Here is a 14,991-nt window from a genome sequence, read left to right as displayed (position 1 = left end):
TAATCTTTCTGTGAGTTATTACGTCCCCTATTTCAACAAAAGTGGACGGGTTTTGGAGGGGTTGGACGAGTTTACTGACCAATGAAAGGCAGTGTCTCTATTAGAGGAGAGTGGAGCCATTGGCCTATGATTCCCTCCAGTGTGTCTGTGTGTGCTTCTGAATGTGTGTGTGAGGGAGAGAGAGAGAGGAGGCTTGATAGAAGTTTTCAAAATCATGAAGGGTCTGGACAGAGTAGACAGAGAGAAATTGTTCCCACTTGTAAATGGATCAAGAACCAGAGGGCAGAGTTTTAAAGTGTTTTGTAAAAGAAGCAAATGCGAGATGAGAAAAATCTTTTTCACACTGCAAGTAGTTAGGATTTGGAAAGCACTGCCTGGAAGTGTGGTGGAGGGAGGTTCAATCAAGGCATTCAAGAGGGAATTGGACGATTATCTAAATAGAAACAATGTGCAGGGTTACAGCAGCAAAAGGCAGGAGATTGGCACTAAGTTAAAATGCTCAGAGAGCCTGTGTTGACATGATGGATCGAACTGCCTCCTTCTACACTGTAACAATTGTGTGTGTGTCTGAATGTGTGTGTGTGTGCATGCGTGTATGGGCGTGTGTGTGTCTGTTTGTCAGTGTGTGTGTGTCTGCAAGTGTGTGTGTGTCTTTGTGTGTGCATGTGCTTGTGTATGTGCGCGTGTCTGTGTCAATGTGTGTATGTGTGTGTGTCGGTATCAGTGTGTGTGTGTCTGTCAGTGCCAGTGTGTGTGTCAACGTGTGCCTGTAAGTGCATGTGTCTGTGTGCGTCCGTGCGTGTATGGGCGTGTGTCTGTTTGTCAGTGTGTGTGTGTGTCTTTGTGTGTGCGTGTCTGTCAGTGCCGGTGTGTGTGCCAGCATGTGCCTGTAAGTGTATGTGTCTGTGTGTGCGCGTGCGTGTGAGGGTGGGGCTGACAGCCTTCAGTGAAAGACATCCCAATGGGTAGGAGGGTATTCACCCACAGGGAGAGGGAGAGAGAGAGGAAACAAAATTGAAGGAAAACTGGAAAGAGAGGGAGGGGAAGAGGGACAAGAAAGAGAGAGAATGAGAGACAGGTGAGAGATGGGAAAAGATAAGTGAGAGAGCGAGAGTTAAGAGAGACAGAGGTGTGACACAGAACGAAAGATGAGAGTGAAGAAGAAAGGGATTGTTGTAAATTAGGAGAGAGAAGAGGGATGGAAAGAGAAATGCAAAAACAGAGCAAGAAAAGGCGGTCAGGGAACTAGGCTTTGTGAAGTCAGTGCAAGGACAATTGGGACAATCTCTTTGATATAATGCAAATATAGGCTGGTGCAACACTGATATCTTGCCAATAAATGCCAATAGCCCAATTATTAAATACTCAATTTCACTGTGACATCCAGGTGCATAGCATCATCCCACTGAAAAAACATCTCCACTGAGTCTGTCAGGATGGGAGGTGCAAACTCAAGGTGCTCCTAGCTTTCAATTCTGGGTGCAGCAGTGGCTGCTTACATAGGCAGGAGGAGGGGGTGCCAACACTCCAGCAGTCTCCAGGAATTGAAAATTAATCTCCAGGGTACTGCTCCAAGCATCACTCCAGAGAAATGTCACAGTGGCTTTAAAAACGTTAATATTTTCACTGAAAATTTATCATAACATTGGGAAGATGAGACCAAGAGGCTGACAGTCACTACCATCCAATCAGTTAATTAGGAGTCTGTTCACTGGCCAATCAGTGTGGGAAGGCGGGGTGCTACGAGGATGGACATACCGGGTGGCCAATGAAGAGAGAGTGCGGCGACTGGAGGTCGGGAGGTCATGTGTGATGAAAGCTCCAGGAATACGTCTAACCAGTGTTGGTAACGCGAGACCGAAGACCCCCTCATTGTCGCAAGAACTCACTACGCGTTCGGGAAAACACGTGGATGCCATTATTTTTCTAAACGCAAACGTGCGTCAGCTCTCTTTGCGGTTTGAGAGGTCAGTTTGTGTGGGTAGGGTACATGGCACCTGGATGGCGTTGGCTGGTTCAGCCACTGTGCTGGTGAAGTTTGAGCTGGGAACTGAAGCTGGCTTCTGCCCCATTCCAGTCAAGGCAAGTGGCCATCTTTGTCTGTCAAAAGTTAGATCGAGAAGGCACTGGAAGTGTCATCTTTTCGACAGTGCACCTCTTACAGGTTCTCTCATGATCAGTTGCAGTAGGAGGGAGAGGACATGAAAATGAAAGGAGACTCAAACTGATTGGCTTTACATCTGCTCTCCCTCTACAGAAAGGCATTTATGAGCTGACTGCGGCTGATTCAACAAGTAACGTTAAATAAAAGCATCAAATACAGTCACAATGACAATGTTCTTGAGTTTGGCAAGGGCAGGTTGCAAACATTCGGCCCTCGCAGTGCAGGAGGCGTTGGTACATCCGTACCCCAAGTCTTGGCCTCTTGCAACTTGCCACTCAACATTCCTATGTCGGCCTGTGACCAGGCACGGAGGAGTTCATACAGGAATCGGGAAAGCGAGCTAGTCCAGTTTGCATCCGGTTGATGGGACACTTGCTGTTTTGCAGATTGGCTTGGCAATATGCTTTTTCTCGGCTCCTCCACACCGCGCCCCCCCCACCTCAGCCCACCTTTCCTCTCCTGAAAGACTCGACGGTAGTTCGAAGCACATCGAGGACGTGACTAAGTGCAGAATGTTTCAATGTGCAAAATTAAAGTAATAACTTATTTCTGAAGTCCGGCTCCTGAGGTGAGTTGGCTGTAGCTTGAAATGGCTGAAAATTGCACCTTGATTGTAAACGTAGCTCGGATGAGGTTTGGTGGGAGGCGGCTCGGTCGGGGTGGTGGGGGGAGAGCAGTTGCTTGGCTGCAGAACATTCCCTCAATGCTTCAGAAAACAAGGGAGCGCCTGATATCAACAATCTGAAGGAGAAAGGAAGAAAAACAAATTAGACAGGGCTTAACTGGGTAGTTACCACAGTAACTAGGCTTGGCAGCTGCAGTAGATACCTCTGCCCTGGCAAGATGAGGACAAAATGGCGCAATGCCAGTCAATAATGAGACCTTTAACGTGAACGACTGACTAAATGATGCCTTTAAATGCCACTCCCTTGTTGCTAAGATAATGATATCAGAAGAGCTGGCTCCTAGTACCAGCACCAAGTAGGCCTCAGGCTCCCGCCGGGGGTTAACTTGGTGCAGTTGCCTTTTTTCAGATTGACGTGTTTAAAGGATCGCGCTACTCAAGGCAATCACATTTCAAATGCATCCAACAGCAAGGTTCGATAAGTCAGATCCTAGAGTTGGTACCAAGTCCAAATCGAGACAGCACACAGTCTTTGGAGAGGGCTAAATGATTTGAGGATCCCACCCGTTGCCAATCTCTAGGAACCCAAACTTCACTCAAAAGGGGGGTTGATGATTTCAGGAAGGCTATTTGAATGTCCTTTTTGTGGAATTTTAACATTTCAGGGCATGCTTGCTTTGAGATTAAGGTTTTCTCACAAAATGCAGCAGAGGGTAACTCAAGTGACAACAGGGGAGTACAACAGAAGAAAGCAGATAGGGGCTTCCCAGCCCTCCAAGGGTTGGCTTCGAGTTAGTAGGAAGAGAAGATTAATCTTCAGGGCACTGCTGCAAGGAACACCCAAGAGGCTGTGGGTGTCGTTGGCAAGGCCAGCTTTTGTTGCCCATCCCTAACTACCCTGGCATGTCAGGGCTGAGGACTGAGGAGAGCAGATTTCCTCTCCCAAAGGGCATTAGTGAATCAGATGGGTTTTTATGACAATTGATGATAGTTTCACGGTCACTATTACTGAGACAAGATTTCAATTCCAGCTTTATTCAATTCCTGCTGCCGTGGTGGGATCTGAACCCATATTTCCAGAGAATGAGCCAGGCTCTCTGGATTACTAGTCCAGTGACACTGCCACCACACCACCATGCAGCCTTAAACAAAATTGTGTTTATTTCATTTTCTTTCAACACTTCAATTTGTCAGTTACAAAAATATCGGGGATAGGAGACAAAATGGGAGTCAAGAATCGTCCAGTCCGGTAAGGAGGACTCTGTTCGCTTTGCATTTGGCTACGGGATGGACCGATGGTGGGAACGTTGGGGCCAGGTCAGTGAGAGGTCGCATGCCCAAACCTCCAGGAATGCAGCCAGCCCGAGTTGGGGATGCCGACAGTAGGTGACAGGCAGGCCTCAGTGTGAGTCTTAGCTCAGCGATAACATATGAGGAACGTTTGAGGACTCTGGGTCTATACTCGATGGAGTTTAGAAGGATGAGGGGGGATCTGATTGAAACTTACAGAATACTGAAAGGCCTGGATAGAGTGGACGTGGGCAAGATGTTTCCATTAGTAGGAGAGACTAGGACCCGAGGGCACAGCCTCAGAGTAAAGGGAAGACCTTTTAGAACAGAGATGAGGAGAAACTTCTTTAGCCAGAGAGTGGTGAATCTATGGAATTCATTGTCACAGAAGGCTGTGGAGGCCAGGTCATTGAGTGTATTTAAGACCCAGATAGATAGGTTCTTGATTGGTAAGGGGATCAAAGGTTCCGGGGCGAAGGTGGGAGAATGGGGTTGAGAAACTTATCAGCCATGATTGAATGGCGGAGCAGACTCGATGGGCCGAATGGTCTATCTGCTCCTATGTCTTATGGTCTCAGTCTCGCCTGCCGTTGGAGCAGGAGTGGGCGGTGGGAGCTGATGTTCACTGCGCATTTCAGCACTGCCATGCTTAACAAAGGCTTTGCTGCAGGTAGCTGAATTCATCCAGCAACAACCTGCAATCCAGACAACGCACTGAACATAGCAAGCACCCCAAGGCGCTACACACAGGAGTACGATCAGACAAAAACTGACACCGAGTCACATGGGTACAGATGAGCGACGAACTGGGTTCTGAGGAGGGTCTTAAAGGAGGGAGAGAGATGCAGAGAGGTTTAGGGAGGGAATTGCAGAGCTTAAGGTCCCAGGCAGCTGAAGGCCTGGCTGCCAGTGGTGGAGCGATGGGAATCAGGGATTGTGGAGAGGCCAGAATTGGAGAAGTGCAGGGAACTTGAGGAGCTGTAGGGCTGAAGGAGATTGGAGAGATAGGGAGGGGACAAGTCCATGAAGAGAATTGAATTGGGCAATGAGAAATTGTTTCCTTGCACCAGAGACAGAGCCGCAAGTGGAAGGACCAAACAGAGGAGAGTTCCTCTCATGCTGTGACAGGCTGGCTGCAATAAGTAACACATCACTGAGTTGTGAAAGTCTGCTCGTTGGATTGATTTAATTTTGGGGGCTCCCTAGACTCCCTCAGCCTTCAGTTCTCTGGCAAGACAAAGTATCATGACCAGCATTTCTTAATTATAATCTGGTACAGTCTGTGCTTCCCAGTCAGCTTCCCCTGTCCAATTGGTCATTTGCCAGTACATTGACAATTCTGCAATACAGCTAACAAACACCGTCACCGACCCCACACCCTCCCCCTCCCCCCACCGTCCCTCCACCCCTAACACCGTCACCGACCCTGCACCCACCCCCATCCCAAATACCGTCACCACACACACACACACACACAGGCATGTACTGACCCACACACGCTCTGACACACACATTACTGACACCCAGATCCACACACAGGCATCAATGTTTATTGAAGTGAAAAGATTTTCACTGTAATCTTGTCAGATGAGCACCCATCAGGTATCCCTCCCCCACATGTTTGAACTGTGCAAGCTTGTTGTAACGTGGAACAGCCTGAATTCGTGGACGGCACAATATAAATGCAAGTCTTTATTTGTTCCATGAGTGGGAGGCCCCACTCGTGCACAGCACAGAAACAGGCCATTCGGCCCATCTGCCCTGTGCTGGTGTTTCTGCTCCATATGAGCCTCCTCCCACCCACCCCCCCTTCATCTCCCCCTATCAGCCTATCCTTCTATACCTTTCTCCCTCAAGTGTTTATCCAGCTTCCCCCTTAAGTACATCTATATATTTGCCTCACAACACTATGTGATCTCTCCCCACTCTCTGGGTCAAGAAGTTTCACCTGAATTTCCCATTGGATTTATTGGTGACTGTCTTATACTGATAGTCCGAAGTACTGGTCTCTCTCACAATGGAAACAGCTTCTCTATGTCAACTCCTTTATTATTTTAAGGAGCTCAGTCAGGTCACCCCTATGGACTGCCAGACTCCTGGTGGGACAAGAATTTGCTGCTGAGATTCTCACAAGGGCGACAATCTCGCTGAGCGCTGTTCAAACAAAGGACTTCCAATTCTATGGCACCTCGACCTTCACAGCCAATTAAGAACTTTTTAGGAAGTTGTAACAGTGGCAAACACAGCATCCAATTTGCGCACAGCACGATCCCACCAACAGCAAACTGACAACGACCCGGTATTCTGTTTTAGTCGTGTTGGTGGGGTGCCAATGTAGAGGGTAAATGTGGGCTCCAGGAAGCTGCAACTCTACTCTGAATAGTGGCTATGGTGTTTTCTTCAGCTCCACCTGAGAGAGAGCAGATGAGGCCCTTGGTTTAACGTCCTGTGTGAAAGACAGTGCCTCTGGGCAGTGTAACAAAACGTGTTCTCACTGCTGCCATTGGGAGTATCGGCTTGGATTTTGCACTCGAGTCTTCGGAGTTGGACTCGAGCTTTTCTAACCCACAGGAGAGAGTGCACGTCACTGAACATTAAAAATAGGTTCTGGGCTGCAAGGGATATAAGTTTATATATAAAACCGTTAAGTATAACCCCTAGCTAAATCTGTATGAGGTTCATGGAAAGTGGGGGCTGCAGTTAAATAGACAGACGTACATTCGCCACATGATTGTAACACGATCTGACATAAGGCCCTGAATTATGGGATGTTTGGAGCGTGAGTCATAATTTCTGTTTCGAGTTAACGGACATACTTAGGATTCTTAACTGGGTCTTTCAATCAACTCGGGCCTACCGAAGGCTTTGCCCACCTTTGCCCATTTGAACTGCTTGATTGTATGGCCCACTCCCTGAGGCGCTGGAATTAAAGATTAATCACCAGGTCACTACAGCAAGCGAAGCCAGGAGAAAGAATTGGGACCTTTGAACACAAAACATGCATTGTTTTGCTTTTTCATGAGCACTTTCGATTATTAATTGTAAAAATATTGGAATTAGGGTCGTCAAGAATCATCCGATAGAGTAACAAAGACTCTGTTCTTTCTCCAATTGGACGAGGGAAGATGGGCACTGCGAGGATGGACATGTCTGGTGGCCAATGGCAGAAGTGTGGGGCGGGAAGTGGACATTTCATGAAACCTCCAGGGTTAAGTCCAAACAGACTAGTCACCTCTATCTGCATCCCAGCCCTCAAGTCTGCTTCCTTCATCCGCTCTTCGCTCCACCGTTCCTAGACCACAGGGTTCACCTCCGAGACCCTCCTCAGGACCCACCCCTCCCTGAGCTCTTGGTCACCCCTCCAAATGGCACTTCCTGGCTCACAGTCAACTTCTGCCTGATTAACAAAGAATCTTCCAGCACAGAAACAGGCCATTCGGCCCATCTGCTCCATGCTGGTGTATCTGCTCCACACGAGCCTCCTCCAACCCCCTCTTCATCTCCCCCTATCAGCCTATCCTTCTATTCCTTTCTCCCTCATGTGTTTATCCAGCTTCCCCTTTAAATGTATCGATACTATTCACCTCGACCACTCCCTGTGGGAGCGAGTTCCACATTCTCCTCACTCTCTGGGTAAAGGAGTTTCTCCTGAATTCCCCGTTGGGTTTATTAGTGTTTGTCCATGGAAAATAAATTGAGAAAGGTTGGGATAGGAACAAGAGGAGGCCATTCAGCCCCTCAAACCCAATCAGTCCCTCAAGCCTGCTTCACAGTTCAGCTAGATTACAGCTGATCTTTATCATAACGCTTTTACTTTGCCTATGCTCCAGAACTCCCCTACCCAACAAAAATCTATCGGTCTTAGTCTTCAAATTTTCAATTCATTCCCAGCATTCACAGTCTTTTGAGCGGGCAAGAGAGTTCCAGTTTTTCACCAACACTGTGTGAAGAATACCTGGCCTGGACAGCCTAACTGTCATTTAAGATAGTACCTTCCTGTTGTGGGCTCCACCGCCAGAGGAAATGGTTTCACTCTCCATCGACATGACTAATTCCCTTTTATCATTTTAAACACCTGGAGCACATCACCTCTTCATCAATAGCAAAGATGAACTTGCATTTCTGTAGCACCTTGCATTGCGTTTTACATCCAATGAAGTACTTTGAAAGTGTATTCACTGTTGACTTGCAGGAGGACTGAGAGCCAACATGTGCACAGCAAACTCCCACAACACCCAACGTGATGACCTTATCATCTGCTTTCCAGTGACGGTTGGTTGAGGGATAAGTATTGGCTCCAGGACACTGGAGAGAACACCCTCACTCTTCTACCAATGGTGCCCGTAGGATCTTTTATGCCCACCCGGGAAGGGAGACAGGGCCTTGATTTAACGGCTCATCCGAAAGATGGTACTTCCAACAGTGCAACACTCCCTCAGAGTGTCCAACTAGAAGGTGCTCTGGTATCTGAGAGCGGGACTCAAATCCATAACCTGCTCACTCAGGCAAGTTAGCGGGAGCCACTGACACAGAGAGGGGTTAGGCGTGAGAGAAGCGTAGTCTGCCCGACAAATAGAGCGAAGTTAAAACAGGGACAAGGGAAGGATAGGGTAGGGTTAATGTAAAATGTCGGGCTACAACTTGGCATAGCAAGGACTGGGTAGCATGAAAGGATTAGACTGTTTGCTAATACTCTGAGACATTCCTGCTGGAACATTCGACGAGATGAAACTGGCTCTCCAGTCAGTCTCTTAGCCACCCTCATGATGGGCCCCACTCATTTCTGATTCTGTGAATTGCAGGGCAGACGACTGACGCTAGTTAGTTTTTTCTCTCTCTCAATGTAATGCAAATGTTTCTCAAACTGCAGTTAAAGACTGGGCAGCTGTGGTGGGAGCAGGGGGTGTAGGTGACTGGGGTGAAGAGGAAAGTGGGGAGATGCAGAGAACAGAGTACGGAAAGTAACGTGTTGAGTGGTTCGTTGATCAACCACCCGCACCCCTCCTTTCCCCTGCCCTGGTGCCCAGCGCCCTTCCCCCTCCAGCATGGTCACTCAGGATCCACTATACAACCCAACGATGCACACCCAAGCTTTCTGTCACCTGACCAATAATCTCATTATGTGGCCCAGTGTCAACGTTATTCTGATTAACGATACTGGGAAGGGCCCTGGGATGTTCAAAGATGCTAAATGAATGCAAATAGTTGCAGTTGTTTACAGCCTCATGGTTGCAATGTCAGAAAGCATGTGGAGATTGGGTGAGGTGCACAGGGGTGGGGTGGAGATTGGGTGAGGTGGACAGGGGTGGGGTGGAGATTGGGTGAGGTGGACAGGGGTGGGGTGGAGATTGGGTGAGGTGGACAGGGTTGGGGTGGAGATTGGGTGAGGTGGACAGGGGTGGGGTGGAGATTGGGTGAGGTGGACAGGGGTGGGATGGGGTCTGGCAGCCAGACTAGAGAGGCAGCGAAGCACTCTCAAGTTGCACAGTCTCGCTGTCTGAACTCTCAGACAAAGGAGGGTCAGCTGACTGAGACAGGGGCTGTGGGTGAATGTCAGTGCCTTCAGTAAGGGTGGGGGGAGGATGGGGGTTTCATGCAGGGAGGGAGTGAAACAGGAAACGAAAATTAGCGAGGAGATGGGGCGGGTAATTCTCCACCCGAATGACAGCATCGGCTCCGTTGAAACACCGACCCTCACTGGCAGCGGGTGGCTGATCAAATACAGGTTGAAAATTGACATAAAGACAGATTTTGACACTAAATCGAGCCCCTCTCGTATGGAGTTATTTTTAATGTTCAAGCCTTTAAATAGTTTTCAAACATTTTCTGAATCAAGCGGTGCGTTGGGCCAGAATCACTACGAGAGACATTTCAGCCATGCAGTTAACTCAGAGCAAAAGGAGACTCAGCTCCTGTAACCTTTATCATTGATGGAAATGACAGCTGTTAATGTGCGATTTGGCTAAAAGCCCACAGCTGCTGCTTCTCAGCTCACAGCAGCTTCAAGCACCGAAAGGGCTTTGAGCTGTTAGTTTCCATACAATGTTCAACAGGGTCTAACCTTCTTCCACTATCTCCATCAAACACTCCCAGTGCAGGTACAGCACGGGTTAGATACAGAGTAAAGCTCCCTCTACACTGTCCCCATCAAACACTCCCAGGACAGTTACAGCACGGGGTTAGATACAGAGTAAAGCTCCCTCTACACTGTCCCCATCAAACACTCCCAGGACAGGTACAGCACGGGGTTAGATACAGAGTAAAGCTCCCTCTACACTGTCCCCATCAAACACTCGCAGGACAGGTACAGCACGGGGTTAGATACAGAGTAAAGCTCCCTCTACACTGTCCCCATCAAACACTCCCAGGACAGGTACAGCACAGGGTTAGATACAGAGTAACGCTCCCTCTACACTGTCCCCATCAAACACTCCCAGGACAGTTACAGCACAGGGTTAGATACAGAGTAAATCTCCCTCTACACTGTCCTCATCAAACACTCCCAGGACAGGTACAGCACGGGGTTAGATACGGAGTAAAGCTCCCTCTACACTGTCCCCATCAAACACTCCCAGGACAGGTACAGCACGGGGTTAGATACAGAGTAAAGCTCCCTCTACACTGTCCCCATCAAACACTCCCAGGACAGGGACAGCACGGGGTTAGATACAGAGTAACGCTCCCTCTACACTGTCCCCATCAAACACTCCCAGGACAGGTACAGCACGGGGTTAGATACAGAGTAAAGCTTCCTCTACACTGTCCCCATCAAACACTCCCAGGACAGGTATAGCACAGAGTTAGAAATGATACAAGAACCATGGTTTGCAGAGTGGTGGGGCGTTGCAGTGGGGTGTGCATTGTTCAGGTGCGGGACAAGCCTTTCTGGCTTATAATAATCCCTCTACCTATATTACTAAGAAAATATGATCTGATTCCTGGTTGTGGGAGCTTGCTGCAATTCCTACATTACTACAGTGAGCACAGTTCAGAAGTACATCATTGGCTTTTCAGCATCTTGGGACATCCTGAGGTTGTAAAAGGCTCAAGAGAAATTCAAGATTTTTATAAAGTTTCACTCGTCTTATACTTGGCACTGAATGTTTATAATGGGAAGTGTTTCTGTCCCTCGTACTGACACCCCTCACCATTAGGAGCACTGAATAGAAAAATATAACTGGCCACTGATAGAAAACAAAATTACATACCCACAAGCCACACCCCAAATATACATATTCACATGCATGACACATACAGACAAACCCACATGCATATCGCATACACATAAGTACCTACACAAACCCCAACACTCCCAGCAGATAAGGAGTCCATATACGCTGGGAGGATGTTTCACCTCAAGGAGAATCTGGAACTGGGGGACACAATTTCAAGATAAGGGGCCTCCTATTTAAGACATAAAGGAGGGGGGATTTCTTCTCTCTGAGGTTGTTTGGAATTCTCTTCACAAGCGAGCAGTGGAGGCTGGCTCATTGAATATATTCAAGGCTGAGTTAGACAGATTTGTGATTGACAATGGAGACCACTGGGATTGTGTACAATGGGAGTGAATGGGAAGGGGTTTGGGTCCATTAGGATTGTGTACAATGGGAGTGAATGGGAAGGGGTTTGGGTCCATTGGGATTGTGTACAGCAGGAGTGAATGGGAAGGGGTTTGTGTTCATTGGGATTGTGTACAATGGGAGTGAATGGGAAGGGGTTTGGGTCCATTGGGATTGTGTACAACGGGAGTGAATGGGAAGGGGTTTGGGTCCGTTAGGATTGTGTACAATGGGAGTGAATGGGAAGGGGTTTGGGTCCATTGGGATTGTGTACAGTAGGAGTGAATGGGAAGGGGTTTGTGTTCATTGGGATCCTGTACAATGGGAGTGAATGGGAAGGGGTTTGATCCATTGGGATTGTGTACAATGGGAGTGAATGGGGAGGGGTTTGGGTCCATTTGGTGACTAAATGTAGTGTCAACAGGAAGGTATGTGGACAGGGAGTGTGTGCCCCAGGCAAAGTGTTTTATACAACGTGCCTAAGTGGTTAAGCTCAGTTTCCTTCTTTGCTATAAATGTACTGTACACTGAGGTAATTCAGTTAAAAATCCCCATGGGCACAGAACAATTATTGAAATATGATTTCTAATTGGATTCACCTTGGAAATAGTCTGATCAAATCTGTGCACACTGACTGACCTCAGACAACACCCCACCACCCCCCACCTTTCAACCCCACTTCCCCGGCACTAAATGCCCAGCAAGTCGTGGTATTTTATGAATTTCTTCTTGATGCTGGCAGTGTGATCGAGCCATTCCCAAGATTTGATGGTTTGTTTACATGTGACAGGCAGCTCCAAAGAACCTTTCTGTCGTTAATGAAAACACAAGCACTGTTAAGTTAGACTCACAAGTTCGATGTCTTTCAACATGCCAGACTCAGCTGCAACGCAACTTAACTCTTTCCTCCCAACCCAATGGTGAAGGCAACAGGGTTGTGCCCTCCCTGCATCCTCAATGTGTTGGCATCAAGACACTTACATAGTCCCCAACTGTATATTCATTCTTTCCACGGGCTTTCAAAACTCCTCTTATCTGTCTCATTATTCCTTCCTCCAACAATCGGCTAATTTTTAGTACCCAAGATTGATATGGTTGAGGGAGGGGCAGGATTGGCTGCTCAACATTCCGGGATATAGAATCTTCAGGTGAGACAGGGGAGGGGGTAAAAGAGGAGGAGGCGTTGCATTATTAGTTAAGGAATCAGTTACTGCAGTAGGGAAAAATGATATCTTGGAGGGGGCATCGAATGAAGCTTTGTGGGTAGAGCTTAGGAATAAAAAAGGGGCAGCCACATTGTTAGGTGTTATTATAGACCCCCCAGGTAGTCAGCGGGAAATTGAGGAGCAAATATGTGCACAATTTACGGAGGTGTGTAAAAACAATAACATTAGGGTAATTATATTAGGTGATTTCAACTTTCCCAATATTAATTGGGATAGACATAGTGGTAAGGGCTTGGATGGAATGGATTTCTTGAAATGTGCACAGGAGAACCTTTTAGGTAATATGTAGAGGGTCCAACAAGGGACGGTGCAGTGCTGGACCTAATTCTGGGGAATGAAGCCAGACAGGTGGCTGAGGTGGTGGTGGGGAAGCATTTCAGTGATAGCGTCCACAACATGATACAATTTAAGCTTGTTATGGACAAAGAAATAGACAAGTTGCAAAAAAATGTTTTGGATTGGGGAGAGCGGATTTTAGTAAAATAAGGCAGGAGCTGGCCAAGGTCGACTGGGAACAGTTACTTGTGGGGAAATCTACAGAGGAGCAGTGGGGGGGGCGGGGGGGTTCAAAAAGGAAATGGGGAGGGTACAGGCTCAACATGTTCCCTCTAGGGAGATAGGAAGGAGGAACAATCCCAGAGAACCATGGATGACCAGAGCTTTTCAGGATACGATGAGAAGGAAAAGAGAGGCTTTTAACAGGAACAAGGGGAGCAAATTAGCGGAGGCATTAGTGGAGCACAGAAAGTGCAGGGTGGAGCTTAATAAAGCTATTAGGAGAGCAAAAAGAGGATATGAGAAAGCTCTGGCTGGTAAAAGTACGGATCACCCAAGATATTCTATAAGTATATCAATGGGAAGAGGATAACCAGGGAAAGAGTAGGGCCTATTAGGGACCAAGCGGGCAATCTATGGGTGGAGCCAAAGGACATCGGTTGAGTGTTGAACGAATACTTCACATCCATCTTCACCCAAGAGAATGAGGATGAAGGTATGGAACTTGGGGAGAGAGACTGCAAGGTTCTTGAGCAAATTGATATAGGGAGTGACAAGGTATTGGAGATGATTTGTGTCCCAGACTGCTGAGGGAGGCAAGGGAGGAGATCGCAGGGACACTGAGCCAAATTTTTAATTCCACTCTGGCCACAGGGGAGGTGCCAGAGGACTGGTTCCGCTATTTAAGAAGGGTTGTAGAGATAAGCCAGGGAAACTACAAGTCAGTGAGTCTCACGTCAGTGGCAGGGAAACTATTGGAGAAAATTCTGAAGAAGAGAATCTATCTCCACTTGGAGAGGCAAGGTTTGATCAGGGATAGTCAGCATGGCTTTGTCAGAGGGAGGTCACGCCTAACAAATTTGATTGAATTTTTAGAGGAGGTGACCAGGTGTGTAGATGTGGGCAGTGCAGTTGATGTAGTTTATATGGATTTCAGCAAAGCCTTTGACAAGGTCCCACATGGGAGACTTATAAAGAAGGCAAATGCACATGGGATACAGGGTAATTTGATAAGGTGGGTTCAAAACTGTCCTAGTTGTAGGAGAGAGGGTGATGACAAAAGGATGCTTTAGTGACTGGAAACCAGTGTCCAGTGGCGAACCACAAGGATCTGTGCTGGGTCCCCTTTAATCTGTCATTTATATAAACGACATAGATGACTACGTGGGGGGTAGGATTAGTAAGTTGCAGATGACACAAAGATTGGCTGAGTGGTTAACAGTGAGGTTGAGTGTCTTGGACGACAGGAAAATATGGACGGGATGGTCAAATGGGCAGATAAGTGGCAGATGGAATTTAACCCTGAAAAGTGAGGTGATACACTTTGGAAGGAGTAATTTTTCAAGGAAGTATTCAATGAATGGCATGACACTAGGAAGTTCTGAGGAACAAAGGGACCTTGGCATGTGTGTCCATATATCTCTGAAGATGGAGGGGCATGTTAGTGGGATGGTGAAAAAGGCATATGGGACACTTGCCTTTATCAATCGAGGCATGGATTACAAAAGTAGGGAGATCATGTTGGAGTTGTATAGAACCTTAGTGAAGCCACAGCTGGAGTACTGTGTGCAGTTCTGGTCGCCACATTATAGGAAGGATGTGATTGCACTGGAGGGGGTACAGAGGAGATTC

The 14,991-nt window shown here is 47.6% G+C and overlaps 1 protein-coding gene across 2 annotated transcripts in view; it reads right to left on the bottom strand.

Annotated features, from left to right (window-relative positions):
- Window positions 1-803: 803 nt before the first annotated feature.
- Window positions 804-14,991, bottom strand: part of LOC121274146 (insulin receptor substrate 1-like) — an 89,740-nt gene continuing 75,552 nt past the window's right edge. For both annotated transcript variants that reach the window (XM_041181322.1, XM_041181326.1), the window contains one exon: window positions 804-2,905. Coding sequence is in view for 1 of the 2 variants with exons in the window: in XM_041181326.1 (XP_041037260.1) it covers window positions 2,898-2,905 (8 nt within the window). In the remaining variant the exon portion in view is untranslated. The remainder of the gene's footprint in view (window positions 2,906-14,991) is intronic.

Source organism: Carcharodon carcharias (assembly GCF_017639515.1).
Source record: "Carcharodon carcharias isolate sCarCar2 chromosome 33 unlocalized genomic scaffold, sCarCar2.pri SUPER_33_unloc_1, whole genome shotgun sequence".
In the NCBI taxonomy this organism is placed as follows: domain Eukaryota; kingdom Metazoa; phylum Chordata; class Chondrichthyes; order Lamniformes; family Lamnidae; genus Carcharodon; species Carcharodon carcharias.
The sequence above is the reverse complement of the archived record's forward strand: the minus strand, read 5'-3'. Positions and strand labels throughout refer to the sequence as shown.